The following is a 24,827-nucleotide window of genomic DNA, read 5'->3' as shown; positions in this document are numbered from 1 at the left end:
TCAATTCCCATCATCCCATATGGTCCCCTGAGCACCGCCAGGAGTAACTCCTGAGTGCATGATCCAGGAGTAACCCCTGAGCATCACTGGGTGTGACCAAAAAGTAAAAAAAAAAAAATCAATAGAACAAAGCGCAGAGAGAAGAAGAAGGGAATAAAAATCTAAAAATCAGAGTATCAGAGTGGTAATGAATGAAATAGAGATAAAATATAACAAAGCATGGAGAGAACCAAGTGGTTTTAAAAGATAAAACAGATGTAGCATTAGTGGTACACAGCAAGACAAACATAAGAATTCAAACTTCCATGCGAAATGAGAAGTGAAGAGGAGAAAGCACTATCAGAAACACTAAGGGCTGTAAGAAATCCTGTGAGTGAATAAACTCCCAGAGGGATCGTGCAGTGGGTAGGGCGCTTGACCTGTGTGCAGCCATGTCCCGGCGCCCCATGGGGCCCCACAAGTGTGCCAGGAATGATCCATAAGTGCAGAGCCAGAAGTAAGCCCTGAGTGCCACTGAGTGTGCCCCCTCAAAAAAATTAGATAAAATCCAAAAATGTCCAATCTGGATGAAATGATTAATTGCTCACATTATACAAACACCAAGGCTGACTCAGGATGATGAAACTCTAAGTAGACTATCACTTGCAAATGAATTGAAAAAGGAAAAAAAAGTTACTACAACTTCTCGCTCTTAAATTCAGGACTGGGTTTTGAGGTGAACTGGCCAAACCACCAAGAAGAGCTAAGTATTATTCTCCCCAACCTGGTCCAAAGTGTTGAAGAAGACAAAATTTTCTTAATTCATCACATGACATCTGAATCCTACCTGAGAGTGTGGAGTTTTCTGGTAACATGAGTGAGAGCTTTACTTTTAGACTGTATTACAAGGAGAAATGAGAATGAATCCAGAATGCCGGGGTTACAGCTAAAAATCTCAAGACCAGGGCTGGACCAATAGCACAGCGGGTAGGGCGTTTGCCTTGCACGCGGCCGACCCAGGTTCGATCCCCAGCATCCCATATGGTCCCCTGAGCACCGCCAGGAGTAATTCCTGAGTGCAGAGCCAGGAGTAACCCCTGTGCATCGCCGCCGAGTGTGACCAAAAAAGGAAAAAAAAAAGAAAGAAAAGGGAAAATCTCAAGACCTGGAGGAAGTAGAAAGGTGAGTCTCCCTCTGCCCTGTCAGGGGTGCTCCTCGGCGAATCACCTGAGGAACGTTTGTGCTGATGTAGCACTTTTCATATCTAGGGTTCCCCTCCCTCAGCATCTGCCCCAGGAGCTGCACCAGGAGTGAGGCATGGAGCGGGCGCACTTACCTTCAGGTTCACCGTCACGGGCTGAGACAGCACCGGGTGCTCCCCGACCTCATACAGGTGCTGGAGACGCAGCAGGACGCGGTGAAGGTCGGCCTTGGCCTGTGCCTGGTGACCTTCAAGGGCAGAGGGGAACGGCGGGGAGACGCCATCAGCGCTCCAGGTCACGCCGGCTACTCAGCCACCTCCACTTCCTATGCTCACCTCCCTGGAGGCCACTGGGTCTGCTCCACGGACAGAAATAAAACCAAGACACAGAGAGGGACAGTAACGTGGCCAAGGACACATAGCTGATGGCCAACAGAGGGAGACTCAGTGCGAGCCTGGCTGATTTCTATGCCCCCTACCCCTCCCCCCCAGCCACACAGGGGCCAGTGCTGACCCTGAAGCACCTCTGGGTCCGTTCGGGCTGTTCAGGAATATCCCGACTCCCGGGAACAGAGGCTCCCTCTCTGCCCCACGTGAGTCTGCCCCTGGGTGACCAACAGGAGGGAGCTGAGCCGAGGGGCCACTCCCAGGGCGCCTCCTGCCGGGGCGACGGAGCTTCCAAGGGCTGTTTTCTGGGTGTGAGGGTCAGAAGTCAGTCACAGACCCGAGATCTCCTTCCTCTGGGCCCCGGGACCTTTGGTCTGTCCTCTCCTACTTCTGCCTTATAAACCTGGTGACCGCTTGGCCTGGTGTCCAGGAAAGGAGGCGAGTGTGGGCCCTGGGCCCTGCCCACCTCCCTTGATGCTCCGCAGATGCTCCGTATGGTTGGCGCTGTAGGTCCAGCCGGGGACGCTCAGGAGCTGCAGGTGGAGGCTGGGGGGCAGCGTCACGGCGTGCTGGCCCCCGCGTCCCGGGACACTGTGGGGGAACTCTAGGGCGGGCGGAAGAAGGAGAGGGGTGCCGGTTGGACTATATGCTGAAGCAGAGAAAACGCTGAAAGCGCTTCTTTAAAAAGCATGCCAGCCGGGGGCAGAGACAGAACAGCGGGAAAGGCACAACCCAGATTCCATCCCCGGCATCCCAGATGTACCGCCAGGAGTAATTCCCGAGCACAGAGCCAGGAGTAAGTCCTGGGCATCACTGGGTGTGGCGCCCAAACACACACACACACACACACACACACACACAGAGCATGCCAGCTCTTAAAAAGAACTACATTACAAAATTTGCCACAGCATGAATGGAAATAGAGGGTATCATGCTGAGTTGAGTTAGTCAGAAGGAAACGGATAGATGAAGAATGATCTCTCAGATGTGCAACTTACAGACACAGAGCAAGGGAGCAACAAAGTGTCAAAGGCAACCAACAGGGGCTGGAGTGATAGCACAGCAGGTAGGGCGTTTGCCTTGCACGTGGCCGACCCAGGTTCAATTCCCAGCATCCCACATGGTCCTTCAAGCACCACCAGGAGTTATTCCTGAGTGCAGAGTCAGGAGTTAACCCCTGTGCATCGCCGGATGTGACCCAAAAAGCAAAAAAAAAGAAAAAAAGGCAACCAATGAAAGGAGGAGCCCGTCAGGGGGACTGTGGGGAGGGAGGGGCACTGAGGGCCTGGGGGCGGGGCTGGGAATTATCGAGAAGGAAAATCATCACTAATAGTATTGTTATTTTTGTCACCTCTACAACTTAAAAAATATTAAAAATTAGATTACAATTTTTTTCTTTTTGGGTCACACCTGGTGATGCACAGGGGTTACTCCTGGCTTTGCACTCAGGAATTACTCCTGGCAGTGCTCAGGGAACCATATGGGATGCTGGGGATTGAACCTGCAACGGCCATATACAAGGCAAATGCCCTACCCGCTGTGCTATCGCTCCAGCCCCTAAATTACAATTTTTAAAGCATGCACTCAAAGTAAAGCATGGTGGGGAAAATCCCCTTTGCAAATGTTTTTAAAAATTTTTTAATTGCTTTAGATATTTAAAGTTTTGTATTGGTGCTTTAGATCATGTGAATTTGGGCTGAGATAGGATGGTCCCCTCAATGAGTTAAAAGGTAATGAAGTAATCAATGACAAAACCATTTCTCATCTTCCCCCCAACCCGAGAATTATTTTTTCATTTTCATTTTGGTTTGGGGGCCAAATCCAGTGGTGTTCAGGGCCTAATCCTGGCTCTGCACTCAGGACCACTGAGGATGCCGGGGATCAAATCAGGTAAACTGAATGCAAGGCAAGCACCCGCCTGCCGTTCTGTCACATACACACCCCTGTTTTGAGAATTTTTCTGTGTATTTCCAATAAATACCAATTTCTCCATGAACCCCCACCTTTTAATGGTAAAACCTTTTTGTGTTAAGAGTTTCCCAAAGGAGCTGGAGCAATAGAATAGCCTATAGGGCACTGGCCTTGCACACGGCTGACTGGGTTCGATCCTCCACATCCCAGATGGTCCCCTGAGTACCACCAGGAGTAATTTCTGAGTGCAGAGCCTGGAGCAACCTCAGAGTATTGCTGGATTAGCCCAAAAGCAAAATCATAAAGTTATATAGAACATCTCCCCCAAAACAAAATCCCAGGCCTACTTGGGTTTTCTGATGAGTTCTTCCAAACCTTTAACAAAGACCTACTACCAATCCTCTCCAGGAAAGCCAAAGAAATAGGGATTCTCCCAAACAGTTTCCATGAAATAAACATTACCCAGACACCAAAGGCAAACATCACACAACAAAAAAAGAAAACTATTGGCCTATATCTCTGATAAACATGTTAAAATATATGCAAATATTTACAAACCAATCCAACTGTACATCTAAAAGATTGCACATCACAACCAAAACTGATCCTGGAGATGCAAGGATGGTTTGATATACGCAAGTCAATTATGTAATAAAACATCGCAATACAAGGAAAAGTAAAAATCATAGTATCACATCAATAGATGCATAGTAATTATTTGACAAAATCCAGCACTTGTCATGATAAAAACTCTCAATACAATGGGGTTGGAAGGAATTTTCCTCAATGTAGTCAAAGCCATTGATCACAAGCCCACAGCAAGCATCATACTCAATGACAAAAATCTGAAAGCTTTTCTCTACAATCAGACATGAGACAAGGTTGTGCACTTTAACCACTACTGTTCATCACAAAAATCCTTGCCATAGCAATTAGGCAAGAAAGAGATATTAAAGGCACTGAGATCTGAAAAGAGAAAGTAAAACTCTCACTATGCAGATGATGTGATACTGTACTTAGAAACTCCCAAGACTCCACAAGGCTCCTAGAAACAATAGACTTGTAGCGTAAAGTAGCAGGATACAAACCCAACACACAAAAGCCCCTAATTTCAAGGGGCCAGAGGGATAGTACAGCAGGCAGGGCGTTTTGCCTTGCATGTGACCAATTCAGGTTCAATTCCCAGCATCTGACATGGTCCCTTGAGCACCACCAGCTGTAATTCCTGAGTGTAGAGCCAGGAGTAAACCCTGAGTATCTCCAAGTTGACCCAAAATACAAAAAAAAAAAAAAAAAAAAAAAAAGTCCCTGGTTTTTCTATATGCAAATCAGGAAATAGAAGACAGAGAAATTAAAAAATCAATATCATGCACGATTATGCCTCAGAAAATCAAGTACCTGGCAATAAGCTTTACAAAGAGGTGAAAGATTTATACAAAGAAAACTATAAATCACTACTAAAGGAGACACTAGGAAACCCCCTGGTCATGGATTGGAAGGATTAATATTGTCAAAATGACAATCTGAGTCAAAACGATATACAAATTCAATGCAGTTCCTATAAAAATACCTATATCAGGGGCTGGAGCGATAGCACAGTGGGTAGGGCGTTTGCTTTGCACGCAGCCGACCCCAGTTTGATCCCCAGCATCCCATATGGCCCCTGAGCACCGCCAGGGGTAATTCCTGAGTGCAGAGCCAGGAATAATCCCTGTGCATCACCAGGTGTGACCCAAAAAGAAAAAAAAAAAAAACTACCCATATCATTTTTTGAAGAAATAGATCAAGCTCTGTTGAAATTTATATTAAATAAGCCCCCCCCCAATACCTAAAGTAATCGTGAGGGAGGAAATGAGAGATTTCTCCTTCCCCAATTTTAAATCAAATCAAACTATAAATCTGTAGTAAAACAGTATGACACCAGAATAAGGATAGACTCTCAGATCAATGGAGGAGAATTGAAAGTCCAGAGGTAGGTCCTCAGCACTTGGAGTCAGTCTTCAACAGAGGAGCAAAACATATGAAGTGGAACAAGGAACCTCTTCAATAAATGCTTCTGGGAAAACTGGCCAGTCCCACGCAAGAATAAGAGAAAAAGAATTCTGACCCCCTCCTAATACCATGCACAAAAGTCAGTTAAAAATGGATTAAAGACCTCAACATCAGACCTCAATTAATAAATTACATTGAGAAAAACATAGGTAAAACTCTCTGTGACATTGAATCCAGAGTATCTTCAATGATTTAAACTATCGGCCACACAGACTGAAACAAAGATACACAGGGGCTGGAGCGATAGCACAGCAGGTAGGGCGTTTGCCTTGCACACGGCCGACCCAGGTTCGATTCCCAGCATCCCATATGGTCCCCTGAGCACTGCCAGGAGTAATTCCTGAGTACAGAGCCAGGAGTAACCCCTGTGAATTGCCGGGTGTGACCCAAAAAACAAAAATAAAAAAAAATTAAACAAAGATACACAAATGGGGTTATACCAAGCTAAGGGGCTTCTAAAGGAAATAATGAGCGAATAAAAAGATACAACACGGATTGTGATTGTGGACAGTCCACTCTCATCTGAGAGTCCACCGCTCATCATATCACTCTGGATATCAGGGTTGATATCCATGATACAGAAAATACTCATAGAACTATACCAAAAAACACTACTGCATCAAAAGACACACAGATGCGGGGGCCGGGCAATAGTCCAGCGGGTAGGACATTTGCCTTGCACACGGCCGACCCAGGTTCAATCCCCAGCATACCATATGGTCCCCTGAGCACTGCCAGGAGTAATTCCTGAGTTCAGAGCCAGAAGAAACCCCTGAGCATCTCCAGGTGTGACCCAAAAAGGAAAAAAATCAAAAGACAACAAATGGCCAAAAGTTCGTGAAAAAATGCTCTGTGTCACTTATCATCAGGGAAAGGAAATCTAAACCATAGTGAAGTATGATCTCACACCAGGGAGAATGGCACATTTCACAAAGAACAAAGACAACCAGGGCTGGCATGGATGTGGGCGAAGGGCCCCTCATTTATTGCCCATGGCAATATTCACTGGCCCAACCCTTTTGGAAAATAATGTGGACACTTCCCAAACAGCTAGGAACTCAGCTTCCATGTGACCCAGCAATTCCACTTCTGGGCATCTACCCCAAGGGTCCAAAACGTCCATTTAGAAAAGCCACCTGCACCCCTGTGTTCATTGCAGCACTATTCACAAGAGCCACAATCTGGAAACAACACAAGTTTCCAGGAGCAGACGACTTGATAAAGAAACTATGACACATAAATGCAATGGAATACTACTCCACGGTAAGAAGAGAAATGAAAGCATGAAATGATCTGCCATGTTGATGGAGCTAGAGAGTATTATGCTGGGTGAAGTGAGTCAGAAGAGAGAAACACTCAGAGAATGATCTCTCTCTTATATGCAGAATACGAAGGGAGATAGCCAACGCCCAAAGGCAACAGAAACAGAGAACTCGTCTTCAGTAGGAAGCTTCATGGGGGAGGGGAGGGTGAGTGAAGGACCCTGGGACAGGGGTGGAGGCAAGGGGACTCCTAGATGGAATATGCAAGGCTGGAATACTTCACATATGAAATCCTATGATTAGCAGTTTGTAAACCACGGTGCTCAAAATTTAAAAATCTAATTTAAAAAGTTTATGTAGACCAATAAAGATAGGGACAAAAAAAGGAAAATAATAAAGATTTTAAAGTTTTTCATTCTTTCTTCATTAATTAGATGAAATGGTAATAAATGTTTTAAAATTCATATTCCACAGACACTTATGTTGCAGTATTAATTCAGAGGTGAGATTAGTTCAATTCTACTGAGCTTTGCTCACGGATCCTGAGGCCACTCTTGATACTCGGCCAATGAATTCAGAATTTTCCATGATTGAATCAGTGCTGCTGAGGCCTCGGGATGCTCCAGGCCACCAAGGTCACACCTGATAGTTTGGGGGCCAGGTGACATTTCTGATAACTATGCAGGCATGTGTCTCTCACCCTTGAGCTTTCTCCCTGGCCCCATTAATCCACTTTACATAGAAGATATTTTAACAGCTAAATAAATAAATAAAATCTTCTAAAGATGCGTGAAACAGGAAAGATTCAAAGATGAGTGTCCCGGGGCTGGAGCGATAGCATAGCGGGTAGGGCGTTTGCCTTGCACGCGGCCAACCTGGGTTCGAATCCCAGCATCCCATATGGTCCCCTGAGCACTGCCAGGAGTAATTCCTGAGTGCAAAGCCAGGAGTAACCCCTGTGCATCGCCAGGTGTGATCCAAAAAGCAAAAAAAACAAAAAAACAAAAAAAAAAACAAAGATGAGTGTCCGTATCAACCCTCCCCGTCGGCCTCTGCTACGGGGTTCTCTAAGCACCGTCCGCTGTTTCCAGGTGCCCTGGTTTTGGGAGAGATGCACTGAAGGTGTCCGAGGGTGCAGAGTGACCTTCCCTGGGGACCCACTCCAGACTCAAGTCACAGGGCCACGCAGTCACAGGTCATCCGCACCAGATGAAATATCACAAGAGAAAGGAGCAGAGCACAGGTACGGGGGAGCCGGGGGTCTGCACCCCACTTACCGCCTCGGAGCCCCTCTGCACCTCACCTGCCCACAGAGGACAGAGGGCGTGGCCTCGGGTCCTGCCCCGAGGTGGCCCAGGTGCTCAGTCACCCGGGATGACTGGAGCCATCCGGGGATGGTGGACGTGGTCTGCGGGCGCCCCCTTACCCCTCAGTTCTCTCAGCAGCACGACAGGCCTGTGCTGCAGTGCCAGTCCGCTCTGATGGCGCAGGGCTGTGGTCAGCGGCAGGGGGCCCAACAGGAGCCAGAACACAGGGCTGACCACTGAGTCGTCGGCCAGCGTGAGGTTGAGCGAATGCTTCCCTTGGTCTACATTCCACAGGCGGCGATGCAGCATGACCTGAGGGACAGGGGGTCTGAAGGCCCCTCCCACCCAGGCAGCCCAGGGCCAGGGAGTGACCTGAGGGACAGGGGGTCTGAAGGCCCAGGGAGTGACCCACCTCGACCTGCCCATTGTCCTGGCTGGACACGCCGTGTGCCTGATCGGACAGCACCACCAGACGGCTCTGGTTATCCTGGATGAAGGCCGACTGCACCATGGGGTAGTAATTCTGTGGGCACAGACATTGCCAGCTGGCCCTGCGCAGGGGACAGGTGGGCAGGTGGGTGCCTTCCACTGGCCTTCCCGCCCTGACCCCTCTACAGGACAGCATCCCCGATTCCACTCCCCCACCCCCCGCCCCCGCTGCCGCTAGCCAGGGAACTTAGCCTGTCTGGGCCTCAGCTTCCTCATCTGTCCATTTCAGGCTAAAATTCCCTCTTCCCGGGCTGCATGGGCCACTGGGCATGAGCCAGGCCAGCTGCTGGGCAACTCAATGGTGATGCGCGAGGGAAAAGGGGTCCCGCTGTGGACCAAAGGGCAGTCACGTGCCACGCTCAGTGCCCTGTGAAACAGCACGGGAGTGTGGACTCGGGGCCAGGCCAGAGACGTAAGGACCAGCAACTGTGACCAAGAGACCTGGAAGCAGACAGGAAGGGGACACAGCAAGGAACAGCAGCTTTGGGCGCCCCTGCTGCTTCCTGCCTGTGCCCAGCTGGCCTCCTGGCCCTGGAGAGGAAGACACCCCCGTCCCGGGAGAGCTCGGAAAATGCCCAGGACCAGCCCGCACTTCCGTTCCCCAGAGCCAGCGCTGTGCAGCGCCTGAGGCCAAGGCTGGCACATACCACGTTCCACTGCCAGGCGAGGCGCTGGGCAAAGTCAGGGACAGGGAGACCAGCCGTGGCACTCTCACCCTCAACAGGGGCAGCCCAGAGCTCAGATGCCAAGGATCACCCGTGCCCCGGGCTCTGATCCTCAGCCCCAGGGTGGGCAATGGGGTCCTGAGAGAACCTCCCAGGGCCTTCAGCTAGAGCATCTGCAGATGAGAGGCTCCACTGCCTCCGGGAAGAGCGCCAGGGCTGTGCCTGGGAGCGCCGTGGTCCGGGCGCTGCAGGGCGTACCCGAGCGATGCTGTTGTTGGCGTGGTCTCTGTAGGGCCGGCTCTGCATCTGGTAGCCGTTACCGTCAGAGTAGAGGTGGCGGCCAGTATTCAGGCTGGTGCTGGTCCTCAGGATGGCCTCTCGGTTGACCTGCAAGGGGCCCACTCTGAGCTCCTGCTCTATCCGATGGCACAGCAGCTCCCCCTTGGCTTCCCGCGACACGTGCACCAGCCGGGAAAAGATGGCGTAGGTGTAGGAGGCATCCATCTCGTCTCTGGGGAAAAGGGGAGCCATTGCACAGGGCGCTCCGTGAGCCCACCCTCCTCCAGATCCCTCTCTTTCCTGCCATCCCTCCCTTCCTTCCTCGTGCCTTTCTTTCCACCTTCTATTCACTTTTCTCTCCTTCTTCCCCTGCGCGACTTCAGGCTGGGTGGGCAGAAACCCCTGAATGAGGTAACAGAAGCAGGAAGGGTCCCCCGGGCCGTGAAACTTCCTAACAGACGTCATGGAAATGACTGTCCAGTCTCGGAAAGAGCGAGACCCCTAATGAGGACAACGCGTTACTATGAGTCTGAACGCTTCTTGATTCGGCCCCAGCCGTGAGATACAGCCCGTGCAGAGGCAGCCGGTGAAGACACCAGAGGAATCACTTCTCCGTCACGTGTCCACGGGCCAGCAGTGGGTGCCCAGCACGGGGTTGGCATCCAGGGCCCTGGCCAGGACGTCCTGCCTTTAGCCCCTCCCTCCCTAGTGTGCCGCCTACACCGGGCACGCAGCGGCACATGGCGTCACCTGTAGAAATACTGCCGGATCTCAGTCATGAGCTGCCCGTCCACGACCTCCAGGGCCACGGCTCCCCAGGCTTGCACGGCTGCCTCAGTGGGCAGGAACAGATAGTTATCCGAGACGGGACCTTCAAACACGTTGCCGCTGCTGTGGTACTCCAGGAACTCTTGCTTCATGGGGACTGTCCTGTTACTCCCTCTGCAGAGAAATGAGTGGAAACAGTTGCATCACCAGGCATTATCCCGGGCTCTGTCCCCTGCATCTGGAGTCAGATGCCTGCTGCAGACCAAGATGCAGCGGAGAGAAATCGTCGAGACTGTCGACAGCAAGGCCCAGGAAGCTCAGCTCATGTTCCTCTAGGGTCCTTCAGACATATCCAGAACCAATGTGCCGTCACACTGTTCTCCTGCTCCAGTGCAGATGGCCAAGGAGGGACCAAGCTTCCTGAGAAGCTCTCGAGAGCTGGGCAGTCTTGGCCACTCCCATGGGAAGAAGCCCCCACAGAGGCAGAGCTCTGAGACACGTCCCCCTCCCTTTTTCAGCAGGTTTGAAGCCACAGCAGGGAAGAGCTAGCTTATGTGACAGCCCACTGTCCAAGATGTCACATGCCACAACCTTCACTCAGCTCACGAGTCAAAGTCTCCTGGTCCCCAGGGTCTGGGGCCAACTCTCTACTGCAGTACACGAAGTCTGGGGACATGACTTCACTCACATGAGACACCCAACTAGGAGGGAACCAGCATGACTCCAAATAGTGATATTTGGAGCTATCACTCAGCTCCAAAGACACATTTTTGCTCAGCTATCACATTAGAATTTTCAAGTTAGGACAGTTCCAGTGTCTATGAAGCAAACATCACCTTGATACCAAAAGTAGACAGAGGCACCACCAATATCCCTGATGAACACAGATACAAAGATCCTCAACAAAATATCAGCCAAATAGGGGCTGGAGCGACAGGACTGCAGGTAGGGCATTTGCCTTGCATGTGGCTGACCCGGGTTCAATCCCCAGAATCCCATATGGTCCCCCCAAGCACTGCTAGGAGTAACTGCTGAGCACCATTGGGTGTAACCCAAAAAGATATTTGGGGAGCCTTCAAGGGTGCTCAGGTACCCCAGGGCCACTGTCACTGTCATCCCATTGCTCATCGATTTGCTCGAGCAGGCACCAGTAGCGTCTCTGTTCTGAGACTTGTTGTTACTGTTTTTGGCATATCAAATATGCCACGGGTAGCTTGCCAGGCTCTGCGTGCAGGCGAGATACTCTCGGCAGCTTGCCAGGCTCTCCAAGAGGGGCGGAGGAATGGAACCCGGGTCAGCGGTGTGCAAGGCAAACACCCTGCCACTATGCTATCGCTCCAGCCCTGACCCAAAAAGATAAATAAATAAATAAATAAATAAATAAATAAATAAATAAATAAACACAGGTATCCTTAAAAAAATACCAGCAAATAGAATCCAACAACTCATCAAGAAGATCATACACCATAACCAGGTGGGATTCATCCCAGAGATGCAAGGATGCTTTAACATATACAAGTCAATCAATGTAATACACCATATCAATAAAAGAAAAAAATCATATTATCATATCAATAGATTCAGAGAAAGCATTTGACAAGATTCAGAGTTTTCATGATGCTCAACAAAATGAGAATTGAAGGATCTTTTTTCAACACAGTCAAAGCCATCTACCACAAGCCCACAGCAAATATTATCCTCAATGAGAAAACTACAAGCCTTCCCTCTAAGACCAGGCACAAGACAAAATTGCCCATTTTTGCCACTTCTGTTCAAAGTAGTACTGGAAGTACTTGCCACAGCAATTAGGCAAGAAAAAGATATCCAGGGAAGTTAGACAGGCTAGGAAGAAATCAAGCTCTCACTATTTGCGAATGGCATGATACTATGTTTAGAAAATCCTAGACTCTACAAAAAGGCTCTTAGAAACAACATATTTGTATAGTAACGTATTGGAAAATAGGTAGAAGAATGGGAGGAAAGTATGTGTGGGGCTGAGGGTAGGTAAGATAGAGAAGAGACCACTATGACAGTAATAGCTGGGAATGATCATGCTGGACAAGAGCTGAGGGTTAAAAGTACGTAGGGATATTCCTGATAACCTTTCAGTGTCAATATTGTAAACCACAATTCCCAAAAGGAGAGAGAGGGAAGAAAGAGGGAGAGAGAGGGGCTGGAGCGATAGCACAGCGGGTAGGGCGTTTGCCTTGCACGCGGCCGACCCGGGTTCAAATCCCAGCATCCCATATGGTCCCCTGAGCACTGCCAGGAGTAACTCCTGAGTGCAGAGCCAGGAGTAATCCCTGTGCATTGCCAGGTGTGTCCCAAAAAGCAAAAAAAAAAAAAAAAAAAGAGGGAGAGAGAGAGAGAGAGAGAAGCGCCTAGAGGCAGGTGGGGGGGTGATGGGGGGAACCTGGGGACACTGGTGCTGAGGAATGTGCACTGGTGGAGGGATGGGTGTTGGACACTGTATGAAATCCAATCATGAATGGCATTTTGATACTCTAAAAAATTAATTTAAAAAAACTTTTTAAAAGGAAAAATGGGTGGATTTTTGGGCTGCTAAAGAAGAGCTGCCTCTGCAGTAGGAGTGTGTCTGCTGGGCTGAGGGACGATGGTGAAGGTACAGACGTGTTGTGAGGGTAAAGCGGAACCAGAGAATGGTGAGGGACAAATATGCAGGATGAAAGGAGAGGAGACGGGAGGGTAGACAGAACAGTATGGGAAGGGCTGATGTGGCTGGATGCACAGATGATGGAAAAGGGAGTAGATGAAGGTGCGAGGAAGGGGCTGGGGAAGAGAAATGACTGGAGGATCTGTGAAAGGGAGGGAATGCATGAATGAGTGTGTGACAAGACTATTCAAAGGGGAGTCGACAGAGAATGGGCAGAGTAGATGAAATCGTGAATAATGGGTGGTGAAAGGCCCATCTGGAATTTAGAATTTCTTTAGCATACATAGTTCCTAAAGGATTCCATTTCTGAGTGCTTGTCCCTCAACATTTGCTATTCTCTGAGTCAATCTCTTTGAAATAAAAAGATGAAGCCGAGGCTTGGAGCAGTAGCTTTTTGGGTAGGGTAGGGCTTTTGCCTTGCACACAGCCGACCCGGGTTCGATTCCTGACATCCCATATGGTCCCTCAAGCACCGCCAGGAGTAATTCCTGAGTGCAGAGCCAGGAGTAACCCCTGTGCATTGCTGGGTGTGACCCACAGAGAAAGAAGAGAAGATGAAGAGTGTCTTGGTTGTAGCGGTAAATACTCACACTCACAGAAACTTAACAGTGAAACAGAAAGGGCTGGCAACACCCCGAGGTCATCCCTAGAAAGCCCGGAACTGGCACTCCCCAGAGTGGCGATGGCGATGCCCAGGAGGCACAGCTGCGCCCTCACCTCTCCAGAATGCTGTGCAGCAGATTGGTGTCCTGGTCCAGGAAGACGGTGTAGCAGTCATTCTGCACCGACGTGAGGTGCTTTTCATCTGACACCATGGAAATTCTTCTCCTCCGGCCAAAATAACTTGGCTCCGATACATTGATGAAAGTGTCCTGTTTGCCCTGGCTCTGCCAGATGATGTATTGCTGGTAACTCAGTCCTGGGATGGTGACCAACATATACAGGTCATATTTGTTTGGTATCGTCTTTGATTTCTGCAACTGCAAGCTCTGTGGATGGGGTGGAACACCGAGTGTCTGAACTGGAAGACGATCATTTTGTCCTCTACTGCTCAGCTTGGACACCACCCGGGGAGAAGCCTCGCCGTGTGGGACAATCTGGGCCTTCCCACTGTTAGAATATTCTGGGACACCCCCCTCCTGTGTTGTCCCTCATAAACGATGTCCAGCCACGCCTCACGCCAAGCCCTTCCCTCCCCGCCAGCTTCCTGTCACATGGCCACTCTCCCTTGTGCAAGGGCCCTGACTGGCCTGCTTGCTCCTACCTGCAGGGGCAGAGACCTGCCCAGCCCATCAGTGACTCTGAGCGTGGGGTCATCCACGGTCAGGGCGACGATAGTGGTGAGGTCCCAGGCCAGGGGGTTGTAGATGACCGCGCTGAGTCCGACAGGATCTGCATCTGCACCGAGACCCACACACACCGGCAGTGATTCTGCTCAGTGGCCGTGCGCAGAGCAAACTGGGGTGCTTTGGCCCTGACCCTGACATGTCGGCGACCTGATGAGAGGGGCATGAGGACGGTAGTGCTCAGACACCAGGTGACCCTCTCTGCTCGGTGCCCAGGGAATGAAGGGAGGAGCCCGCAGGCTCCCAGAGTCTCCCATGAGCCCACCAAGTAGCCGCTCTAGACAGTCACTAGCCCAGCGTGATCTGGCCCCAAACCCTGCTCCAGGCTCTAGTGGGACCTGCAGCCTGGAGGGCCAAGCCTTGCAACTCGCTTGTCCTGGCCCTGAGGCTCCTGCGGTGTGGACCTGGGTTCCTTCTGTAGGGAGGGGTTGGGGCCATACAGCATGCTCTGCTTTGCTGCCTGCCTGCATCCACTCCGTTTTGTGGCCAGAATGCTGTTCCCAGGCTCTGCACACATGCCTGCCAAGAAGCTGTTCTTGGAGGTCGGGGAAGGCCTGTCCACTCCCACTGGCCTTGACTGCAAGGCAGACCTCTCCGTCCCGTGGCGGGCTTTGTCCGTGACTCCTGCCCCAGCCTGGCGGAGTGTGGGGCTTCTGGGAGGTCAGGCAGCTCACGTGTTCAGCGCTGAGAGGATTCGGGTTCAGGGTGGAGGAAGGAGGCAGGGCAGTTGTAGCGAGGCCACCCGCCTAAAGAGACTCTCACACACGCTGCCCAAGCCCATGTGCCGCCTGCACCCGTGTGGCCGACACGTGGCGCCCACATCTACCTCGTGAGATGTGCACTTTCCTATCCAATACTGGGGGGGGTGCTTCTCCGTCTTTGGGGCAGCCCGTGTTCTTTTGAGCGTGCTACTCTCTCTCTCCCACTTTTCTCTTCCTCCTCCTCTTCAAAAACTTCTGAGTATAAGCTGTTTTACTGGAGCTGATAGCACAGTGGGTAGGGTATTTTCCTTGCACGCGGCCGACTGGAGTTTGATTCCTCCGTCCCTCTCAGAGAGCCGGCAAGCTACCGAGAGTATCTTGCCTGCACGGCAGAGCCTGGCAAGCTCCTTGTGGCGTATCGAGATGCCAGAAACAGTAACAACAAGTCTCACAATGGAGACGTTACTGCTGCCCACAACGTTGCTACAGTGCTACAGTGCTACCTCCAAAACAAATAAAGGAAGAATGCTTGTCCCTCATGGCCAGAAATCTGTCAGCTGAGGATCCCTCGCCGCAGATGAACTGTGTGTAGCCAGAGAACTCAGAGTGTCACGTGGGAGGGCGTGGACTCCAGGGAACGGGGCCCCCTGCCCCCGTCCAGGCCGTGCACAGCCACACTGAGACACAGCCACTGAGTCATAAGGTCTGGGCCCAACTCAGCAGCTCACTTCTCAGAACCCCCGCTCCGGCTTACCTTTGTTGGGCGGTCCACTCTGTCCACTCCCGCTGACGATGGAGGCCATCAGCCGGTGCACGCTCTCCATGCCCGCAGCCAGGTGCTCCACGTACATGTCTCTCATCCTGTTGCTCCCAGTCCCGGAGATTCCATTGTGGTGCTGGACCTGGGGCCCCGGGGACAGCAGCAATGGAGCTGCTGCCCAGAGCACGCACAGGCCGCTAAGTACAGGTCACCCGCCCCACACTGGAGGGAGAGGAACCGGGCAGAGGAAGCAGTTCAGCCCTGCCCGGGGCACCCTCACAAGTGTCCTCCTGAAGCCCGCAGACTTTCGGAAGGAACCAACTCCACTTCCCCCAGCTGACCAGTCCCCACAGACACCCAGCTCTTGCCACCATGGTCAGGCGAGAAGCAGCCTCTTAACAAAAGGGAGAGAGAAGTGCCGGGGTGAGTCCCATACAGACTCAACGGGCACTGCCGGCCACTGTGTCACTCTCTGAATATCTGCCAGCCGGTCCCCCTGGCTCAGGGAGGACAAGGCTCCAGGACTTGGGACCGGAGCGATAGCACAGCGGGTAGGCCATCTGCCTTGCACACAGTCGACCCAGGTTCAATCCCCGCATCCCATATGGTCCCGGGAGCACTGCCAGGAGTGATTCCTGAGTGCAGAGCCAGGAGTAAGCCCTGAGCACTGCCAGGTGTGACCCATAAAGAAAAAAAAAAGATCCCAGGACTCCCCTCCATGGCCGGCGCCGTGGGAAATCAGCCCTTCCCAGGGTCCCCCGGTTGGCGCAGTCTGAGTGAAAGCTTGGTTTCCTCTGAGAAGGCTGCAGGGATTGGCATGGCCTTTGATACCCAGTTGGTTTAGAGGTGCGGGTGTGGGCCCGGGCGGGAGCAGAGCAGGTCACCCTGATCCCTGTGCTATCCCTCCAAGGTGCCAGCTGGCCATCGCCCTGTGTCCACGGGTACATGTACACCCCAGTCTTGGCCCAGACCGCACCTGCTGTCGCCGATGGACTTGTTAAGGGGAGCAGTGGTAGCTGAGCTGGGAGCCGGCTGGGGGCGGAGACTGCGCCGTGTACGGCCAGCTCACCCCTTCCCCACGGCCAGTGAGCTGAGCCTACCTCCGGGGCGTCCACCAGATACTGGACATAGTTTCACCCGCTCAAGGGTCTGTGGGGCAGGGCCCAACCCGTGACCCCACCAGGACCTTGGGGGCAGACGCGGTGGACGGTGGACACCTTGCTGATGGAGCTGGACAGGCCACATCATCACTGTGCTCATGCCCAGCCTCCTCTGGGTAGATAGTGGTTAAGAGCACAGGACGAAGGCTGCAGCCGGACGGGCAGGCTCGTGGGCTGGACACGACACCCCTGGCCACAGGGAGCTCTGGCCCCAAGGCTTCCCGAGACCGTCACCCCGCTACGGGCACACACAGGGAGAGCACAGCCCAGACCACCACACGGTGCCGGCATCTCCCCCGGAACCCAGACCCCATGGCCAGGAGCGGGACGGGCCTGCAACGGTCACTGCGCCCGGCGTCCTTACCTCGGACACGGCCCAGCGGAGCTGCTGCAGCTGCTGCAGGGCCCAGGAGGTGTTCACGGCCGTGTCATGCTCCGGCCACAGGTGCCGCGCGAACATGGACTCCGCGGCGTACAGCAGGGTACTGGCCCGCCTGGCCAGGGCCTTGAGCCCACTGCGAGAGGCGTAGTAGCCCGTCCAGGCCTGAAACTCCCCTGGGACACAAGAGCCAGGGGGTGAGGGGGGCCGGGAGGCGGGGTGACAGGGAGCAGCAGAGGCGGGGCCCTGGGGTTGGTTGGCCACAGAGCCTGGGGGCAGAGACAGAAGGACTCCAGGGCCTTCCCTGTTCTGGAGGACTGTGAGGAGGGGTCATGAGAGCAGGATCTAGAAGAAAGAAGGGGGGCTGGAGCGATAGCACAGCGGGTAGGGCATTTGCCTTGCACGAGGCTGAACCGGGTTCGATTCCCAGCATCCCATATGGTCCCCTGAGCACCTCCAGGAGTAATTCCTGAGTGCATGAGCCAGGAGTAACCCCTGTGCATCTCGGGGTGTGGCCCAAAAAGCAAGAAGAAAAAAATAGAAGAAGGAAGGGGGCAGCTCTGGGTGACCCATCGAAGGGACCCCAGAGGCCATGCAGGCTCCCGGAAGCAGGCAAAGGGCGAGCCCCAGGGGCCTGGGGTCGGGGCGGAAGGAGCTTGAGTGTCCCCGCCGTCAGCAGGGCCAGCAGGGTTCCCTGAGCTTACGGCTCCTCAGCCCGGCCTCCATCTTCTGTCCCCGTCCTGCTTCTCTGGGCCTGCACGTCAGCGGGGGAAGCCCGAAGTGCTGGGGGCAAATGGTCGCACCCTCCGTGCCCATGGCTCCATCCAGCATCAGCGTCCACAGTGGCTCAGGGCACCCCGCCAGCCCGAGACTAACCCAGACACCCTGTCCAGTCACTGCATCATCAGCCTGCTGCAGGAGGCCCCCTTCCCCAGCCTCAGACACACACACACACACACACACACACACACACACACACACGCACGCACGCACGCACGCATGCATGCATGCACGCGCACTCGCGCGTGCAACAACAGCCAGTTTTTTTTCGGGGCCACACCTGGCAGCGCTCGAATCTTTCTCCTGGCTCTCTGCTCAGGGACCCCTCCTCGAAGGGCAGGGGGGCCAGCCACCACGAGAGCCACTGGACAGTGAACCGGCTCTCCTGCCCCCTCGCTCTCTGACCACACAACAAGCCCCTTTCTTTTCCCTTCAGCTGATTCCTTCGTCTCGGCTTCAGGCACATTGGTAGTTACGCCTTGTCTAGCAACAGATGTGGTGGTAAGTGTCGGAGCTGGGAGGCCACAAAGATGCCTCTTGACCAGCTGACAGTGAGGAAAGGCCTCCCAGGGTCTGTTCCATTCCAAGGTACTAGGACTCGGAGGAAGAGAGTAAAAGAAAACACTCCCAGTAATGCAAATTCTGGGGACAGAGGCAGGGAGGCAAGAACCATGTGTGGGCAATCGGAACCTGCCCCTGCACGGAGCGATGAGGGTGCTGAGGTATGGCCGGGTCACTCCGAGGCCCTGCGGGTTCCAAAGCCTCGGAGCAGGGCAGAGCAGAGACGGGTGACTGCGCTACTTGGCGCCAGAGTTCCCGGCCCCCTCAGCGGCGTGTACCTGAGGAATAGGGGAGGAAGTCTTCGTGTGCACGCGTTTTCCAGGTGATGTTGAGAGCATGAAGGGCGCTGAAGTACTCCCTGAGGGTGGCGTACTGCACGGAGACTCCCAGCTGCGACTCGTTCCTCTTGAAGTATTTCACCAGAAGGTCCATGTTGTCGAACTGCAGCGAGGCATTGAAGAACTGCTTGTCACAGCCCTGCGGGAGAGGGATATGACCAGGCTCAGGACCAGGGGCAGAGCCCACCCCAGGCCAGCTGCCTACTGCCCACACACACACCGCCCACCCTGGCACAGAGGGCCGAGCCAACCCTGGGAGACTGTGTTGTCGCGTATTTCTCTTGGAAAAGTGGGCAGCACTAGTACTTCTTGGCTCTTCTAACCCTTTATCTCCGCGCATGTCCTTGGAGCATGTCCCAAAACCCAGTCTAGCTGCTCGCCTCTTGCTGGGCTTCAGAGATGAACTCATGAGAAAGCTTTTCATTTCCTTCCTGACAACTGTACTATGAATTCACTATAGAAGAGAAGCGGCCAGGGGTGGGGGGGCGGGGGGGTATAATAAAGCCTGTGCCTGTCTGCCACAGTGCAGAGCCCTGAGCACAGGGTGAAGGAGACCCCCAGGAACAGCCAGGTTCTGGCTCCATGTCAAGGGTCCTGAGTCTGAGCTGACAGTCAGTGGCTCTGGGCAGCCCTGCAGGTGAGTGGGGCGCCCGTTCCACAGGAGAAGGCTGGAAGACAGCGTGGACCCGGCCGCCCACAGCAGAGTCTTGGCCAGCGCGCTTCATGGATCTCGTGGCGGGTGATGTTTATAGGGCTTACTCATCTGGACACAAGGAATTTTTTTTTTTTTTTGCTTTTTGGGTCACACCCAGCGATGCACAGGGATTATTCCTGGCTCATGCACTCGGAAATTACTCCTGGCGGTACTCGAGGGGCCATATGGGATGCTGGGGATCAAACCGGGGTCGGCCGCGTGCAAGGCAAACGCCCTCCCCACTGTGCTACCGCTCCAGACCCAGGATACAAGTAATTTTAGAGCGTTTCTTGGTTTTATTTCGAAAATGTCCAATTCTGAGTTGTTTAGAAGTAAAAATTTCAAAACTTTAGGAAGCAATCCTTTAGGGGAGAGGCGAGTGAAATAAAGAGCTCAATGATACTGGCACAAACTCAGAGTGACTTGGTGGGGGGGAGTACTGTGACTCAGTACTTCAATGTCATAGCCTGCAGCACTGAAGTGATCATGTTACCTTAAGACTTTTAAAGGATAGTAAAATTGCACTACTTAAACATACATTTTAGATAACGATTCAATTTCATAAAAAGTAAAATACATTCATAGAATTTTTATTTAATCAATAAATAATATCAATAAGCCTATTGACCTAATTCCTTGTCAAACATATGCGTCATTTTACAAAAATAATAAATTTTGAAAAGAAAGTAAACCAAAGTGGCATGGGAAAGAGGCAGGCGTGACTGTGGGGTGGACCGACGCGTGTCTGGAAACAACTCCATCCCTCTGAGTGAATAAGAAACTGTGTGGCCTTAGGAATATGCCTAATGGCTCCAGTTAATTTCATTATCTGAAAACAATGGGGCGTTCATCGTCACCATGGTCACAAGGGGGGTTTCTTCCTAGGCCGTGTAAGTGACAAGACAGACACGCCGTTTCCCAGTGGGATGAGCGCCTGGAACACGGGGAGCGAGGCCATTGCAATGGCCAGTCTGCTGACTTGCTGGTGGCTGTGACCGTGATGATGGTGAATGTGATACTATGGATGGATGATGAGGATGTTAGTGGGGATAAATGTGATGACATTGTGACCGTGACGGTGACTGGAACAGGCGGGGTGGTGATCATGCTATTGGAGGATTATGTTCTGGTGAAGTTCTTGATAACCATGTGGGGAATGTTGCCGCTGACGGCCCTGGTGACAATGAAGAGGACAGGATGGCTGTGTTTCAGTGTCTGCCCCTCTGGGCACTTCTTTCACTTAACTTCGAATCAGCCCAAGGAAGCCAGCACCTACGTGCTGGGGAAACAGGGAGTCAGCAAGCTCTTCAGGCTCACACAGTTCTGTAGCAACCTGACGCTCCCCGGGCTCCGGAGAACTGCACCAGAGAAGGAGAGCAGCTCGTGGAAGCAGGGGGCCCGCCTGGGGAAAGTGGTATCTTTCTGGTGAGAGATGCATGTGTGAGTCCAAGGTGCAGAAAGAAGATCAGAAGAAAGGATGAGGGGCTGGAGCGATAGCACAGCGGATAGGGCGTTTGCCTTGCACAAAGCCGGCCCAGGTTCAAATCCCAGCATCCCATATGGTCCCCTGAGCACCACCAGGGGTGATTCCTGAATGCATGAGCCAGGAGTGACCCCTGTGCATTGCTGGTTGTGCCCCAAAAAGAAAAAAAAGAAGAAGAAAGGATGAGACTTCAGGGGGGAGCAAAATAGAACTTCCTGGCCTGACTAACTGCTGAGGTGGAACGAGAGAGCAGGTGCCCAGAGTGAGGCGTGGACCTCAACTTACCCAGGGCCAAAGCAACTTCTGAGTCTTGAACCAGTGAGCCCGGTGCTTCGAGTCCAGGACCAGCTCTTCCACGTAGGTTTCGATGTTGTGAGGAGTGACGGGTGGGTCCATCTCAGGGTATTTTCCATCAGGTGATGAGCCTGGGAACGTGGCAAGGCCTTCCCATTGGAACCCCGACCTGCAGGACAGTGGGGCCGGCAGAACCACCTCAGAAGGGAAGAAGCCTGGGGTTGAGGGGACAGACGTGACCCCTGGTGACAAGGCGGGACTCACACAGCCCTACGTGGGGCAACCTCCGGGGCGTGCCCCTGCGTGTGAGCAGCTCAGAACACAGAGACAAGAGTTTGCTTCATTTTGTTTTGCACCAGGACCTCGTGCAGGTGCCAGTGGCTGCCGACAGCTCCTTGGGGTGAATTTCTGGCCCCGTCGGCTGGAGCACAAGCTTTGCCCCCGGCCCCACTGAGTGAGTCCGGTGGGATTCACGTGAAGACTCGCTTCTGTGACTCCTCAGGTCACCTTGTCGTCCATCAGACTCAGGCTGTAAAACCTTCAGTCGGGCAGGGAGCTGAGCGCAGCACACAGGACTCTGTCCTTCAGAGCACCTGGCGGTGGATACCAGAAACCTCGGCGGGCAACATCCGGAAAGGGATGCGATATTGAATATGAAAAGTTAATCGGGGGATGCAGTAGAAATGGAAATAGCGTGTTTAGAACACCGTATTTGTCTCATGTGTGACGGTCACCAGGCTGTCCCCGTGTGACTGGCCCTCAGCATCGCTTCCTTCTTCCCTGGCAGCCACTGGAATCTCTCCCTTATCAACTGGAGACTGTTCACTTGTCAAATTTTGTTGGCTGGTTACTTTTTGACTTTATCTTCCAAATATCAGTGAAATCATAGGATGTTTGTTCCTCCCTGTCTGATGGATTTCACATCACATAATATCAGCCTGCTATTGGATTTAGTTTTAGTTTTCTGGTTATTCTTTTTTTTTAATTTCCAGAGTCTAATTTTAATCCATATTGAAGAAACCAGCAGAAAGTGAGACAGCCACCTGGATCGGCAGACAGATGTACCAAATATGAAACAGTGGGTTATTAACTATTTACATGCATATGCACAAGCAATCCTTTTGTACATAAATTTTGTGTTGTTTTTTTTTTTTGGCTTTTTGGGTCACACCTGGCGATGCACAGGGGTTACTCCTGGCTCTGCACTCAGGAATTACCCCTGGCCGTGCTCAGGGGACCATATGGGATGCTGGGATTTGAACCCGGGTCGGCCGCGTGCAAGGCAAACGCCCTACCCACTGTGCTATCTCTCCAGCCCCTGTACATAAATTTTACTTTTCAGTTAGTTGGAAAAAAAGATTTGACATTACATAAAAATATTAGGGCCAAGGGGGCTGGAGTGATAGCACAGTGGGTAGGGCATTTGCCTTGCACGCAGCCGACCCAGGTTCGATTCCCAGCATCCCATATGGTCCCCTGAGCACCGCCAGGAGTAACTCCTGAGTGCAGAGCCAGGAGTAACCCCTGTGCATCGCCAGGTGTGACCCATAAAAGCAAAACAAACAAATAAATAACTAAATAAATAAATAAATAATATTAGGGCCAAGATAATGTCCTATTATAGTAAAAATATTAGAAAATTGATCTTTAAGGTGTGTCGAGTGTAAAGTTTTCTGGTTATTCTTTTCCTTTTTCTTTTCCTTTGTTTTGTTGTGGGCCACACTGGACTGTGAGCAGGAGTTATTCTGGGATTTCTGCGTGGGTGAGCCCTAGCAGTGCTCAAGGCCCCGCCTGTGGTGCTGGGGATTCGGACCAGATGATGTGCCCTGAGCATAGTACTGTCTCTCTGGCCCCTTCTGGTCATTCTTTGTCATTCTTTTTATTTTTTTCTTTCTTTTTTTTTCTTTGTCATTCTTTTTGATGCTTTTTCTGTGTCTGAATTTTGGTGGACTTTGATATTTTTTTCTGTCTCTACTCATGTTTGTTGTTACTGTAACAGCAAGTCTCACAATGGAGACCTTACTGGTGCCCGCTCGAGGAAATCGATGAACAACAGGATGACAGTGACAGTGACTCATGTTTTGGTTTCTTTTGTGTCCCTTTTTTTTGGGGGGGGGTAATTTTCTCACTGTTATTTCCTTTCTACAGAATTCCTTTCTTCTCTGATAATCTTTTTTCTGCTGATGTCCTCATTTGCCTATGTAGGTTGTGTCCTTCCTGTTAGCCACTGTCACCGTTGTAAGTTCTATCACCGCTTTTGATGCCACGAGATACAGGAAACTGCAGAGACCGGAGAGATCGCGCTTCTTTCCTGTCCACACACAATGGGTAAATTAGCCACCGTTCCCATTCCCGAGTCAGCTTGGAGACATTCTGAGTTTTGGTTTTGTCTATTGAAATTTGGGGGGTTCTATTCTGATTCTAGCAAGCATTCCCTCAGCCTCTCTTAGAGCCAGGCTTCCTGTTGAGGTCAGCTTTGTCTGTTGTATCACAGGAGAACGTGGTTGGACGTGGGGTGACTGGACGTCAGATTTCCATCTTTCCGTGCCTGAAAACTGTCACTCCATTCCCCTTGGCCTGTGGAGAGCTGACGAAAGCCATCTGGGGCAACTTTCTAGCACCCGTGTTTATATTCCTCAAGCATCTTAGTTCTCTCGTGGCTATTGACTGTTCGCGTTTTACTGCACTATAGCGCTGCAGGTCTCTGCATTTCGATAATTTGGTATTCCGTTAGCCTCAGAGTTTGATATATTCACTTTCTCCCCCAGATTCAGGGAGTTCAGCCATGATCTCCTAAGAGGGGCGTTGGACTCCTTCTCTATGTCCTGTAAAACACCTGCTACTATGCCATCAGTCTAAGGGGATGAGATTGTTCTCAGAATATTTTGTTTTGTTCCACCTTATTTCTTTCTTCCACAGAATCATTCTCCACCTGTGGATTTCCACTCAGCTCATTCCTCCCCTGCACAGTTGCAGGTTCCAATGCTCGACTAAGCAGATTGATTTCTGCCACCTTGCTGCAGCTTCAATCTCTCTGAATCACTCTTCTCCCCCCATGTCATAAGGTATAGGGGTGACCAGGAGGTATTGGAGATGCCTCAAACTTAGCAGAGCTGCGGTGAAACCAGCTCAAGGTGGCAGAGAGGAGGGAAAGGGCTTCAGATACAGCAGCAGTGCCGATAACTGCCGCCTTTCACAGGGCGTCCCTCCTCATGAGACTCGCCACCGAGCCTGGCGCCCGGCACAAAAGGACCAAGGGTCTGAGCTCAGGGTCGCCGCTTCCAAGGTCTCACTCGTGGAGCCTGTAACCTGCACACACTTTGCTAGCTGCAGGACTGAGGCCGAGGGGGAGAAGGC

At 52.0% G+C, this 24,827-nt stretch overlaps 1 protein-coding gene across 1 annotated transcript in view; it reads right to left on the bottom strand.

The window, feature by feature from the left end:
• MAN2B2 (mannosidase alpha class 2B member 2) overlaps nt 1-24,827 on the bottom strand; it is a 32,787-nt gene that overhangs the window by 2,138 nt on the left and 5,822 nt on the right. Inside the window, 12 exon segments of the mRNA XM_012934719.2 lie at nt 1,316-1,428; nt 2,034-2,171; nt 8,219-8,411; nt 8,512-8,622; nt 9,512-9,764; nt 10,283-10,474; nt 13,692-13,954; nt 14,239-14,405; nt 15,794-15,923; nt 17,306-17,496; nt 18,940-19,138; nt 21,462-21,668. Of these exon segments, the coding sequence (XP_012790173.2) occupies nt 1,316-1,428; nt 2,034-2,171; nt 8,219-8,411; nt 8,512-8,622; nt 9,512-9,764; nt 10,283-10,474; nt 13,692-13,954; nt 14,239-14,405; nt 15,794-15,923; nt 17,306-17,496; nt 18,940-19,138; nt 21,462-21,668 (2,157 nt within the window).

This window comes from Sorex araneus, chromosome 5, assembly GCF_027595985.1.
Source record: "Sorex araneus isolate mSorAra2 chromosome 5, mSorAra2.pri, whole genome shotgun sequence".
Lineage (NCBI taxonomy): Eukaryota > Metazoa > Chordata > Mammalia > Eulipotyphla > Soricidae > Sorex > Sorex araneus.
This window is presented reverse-complemented; position numbering and strand designations above follow the sequence as displayed.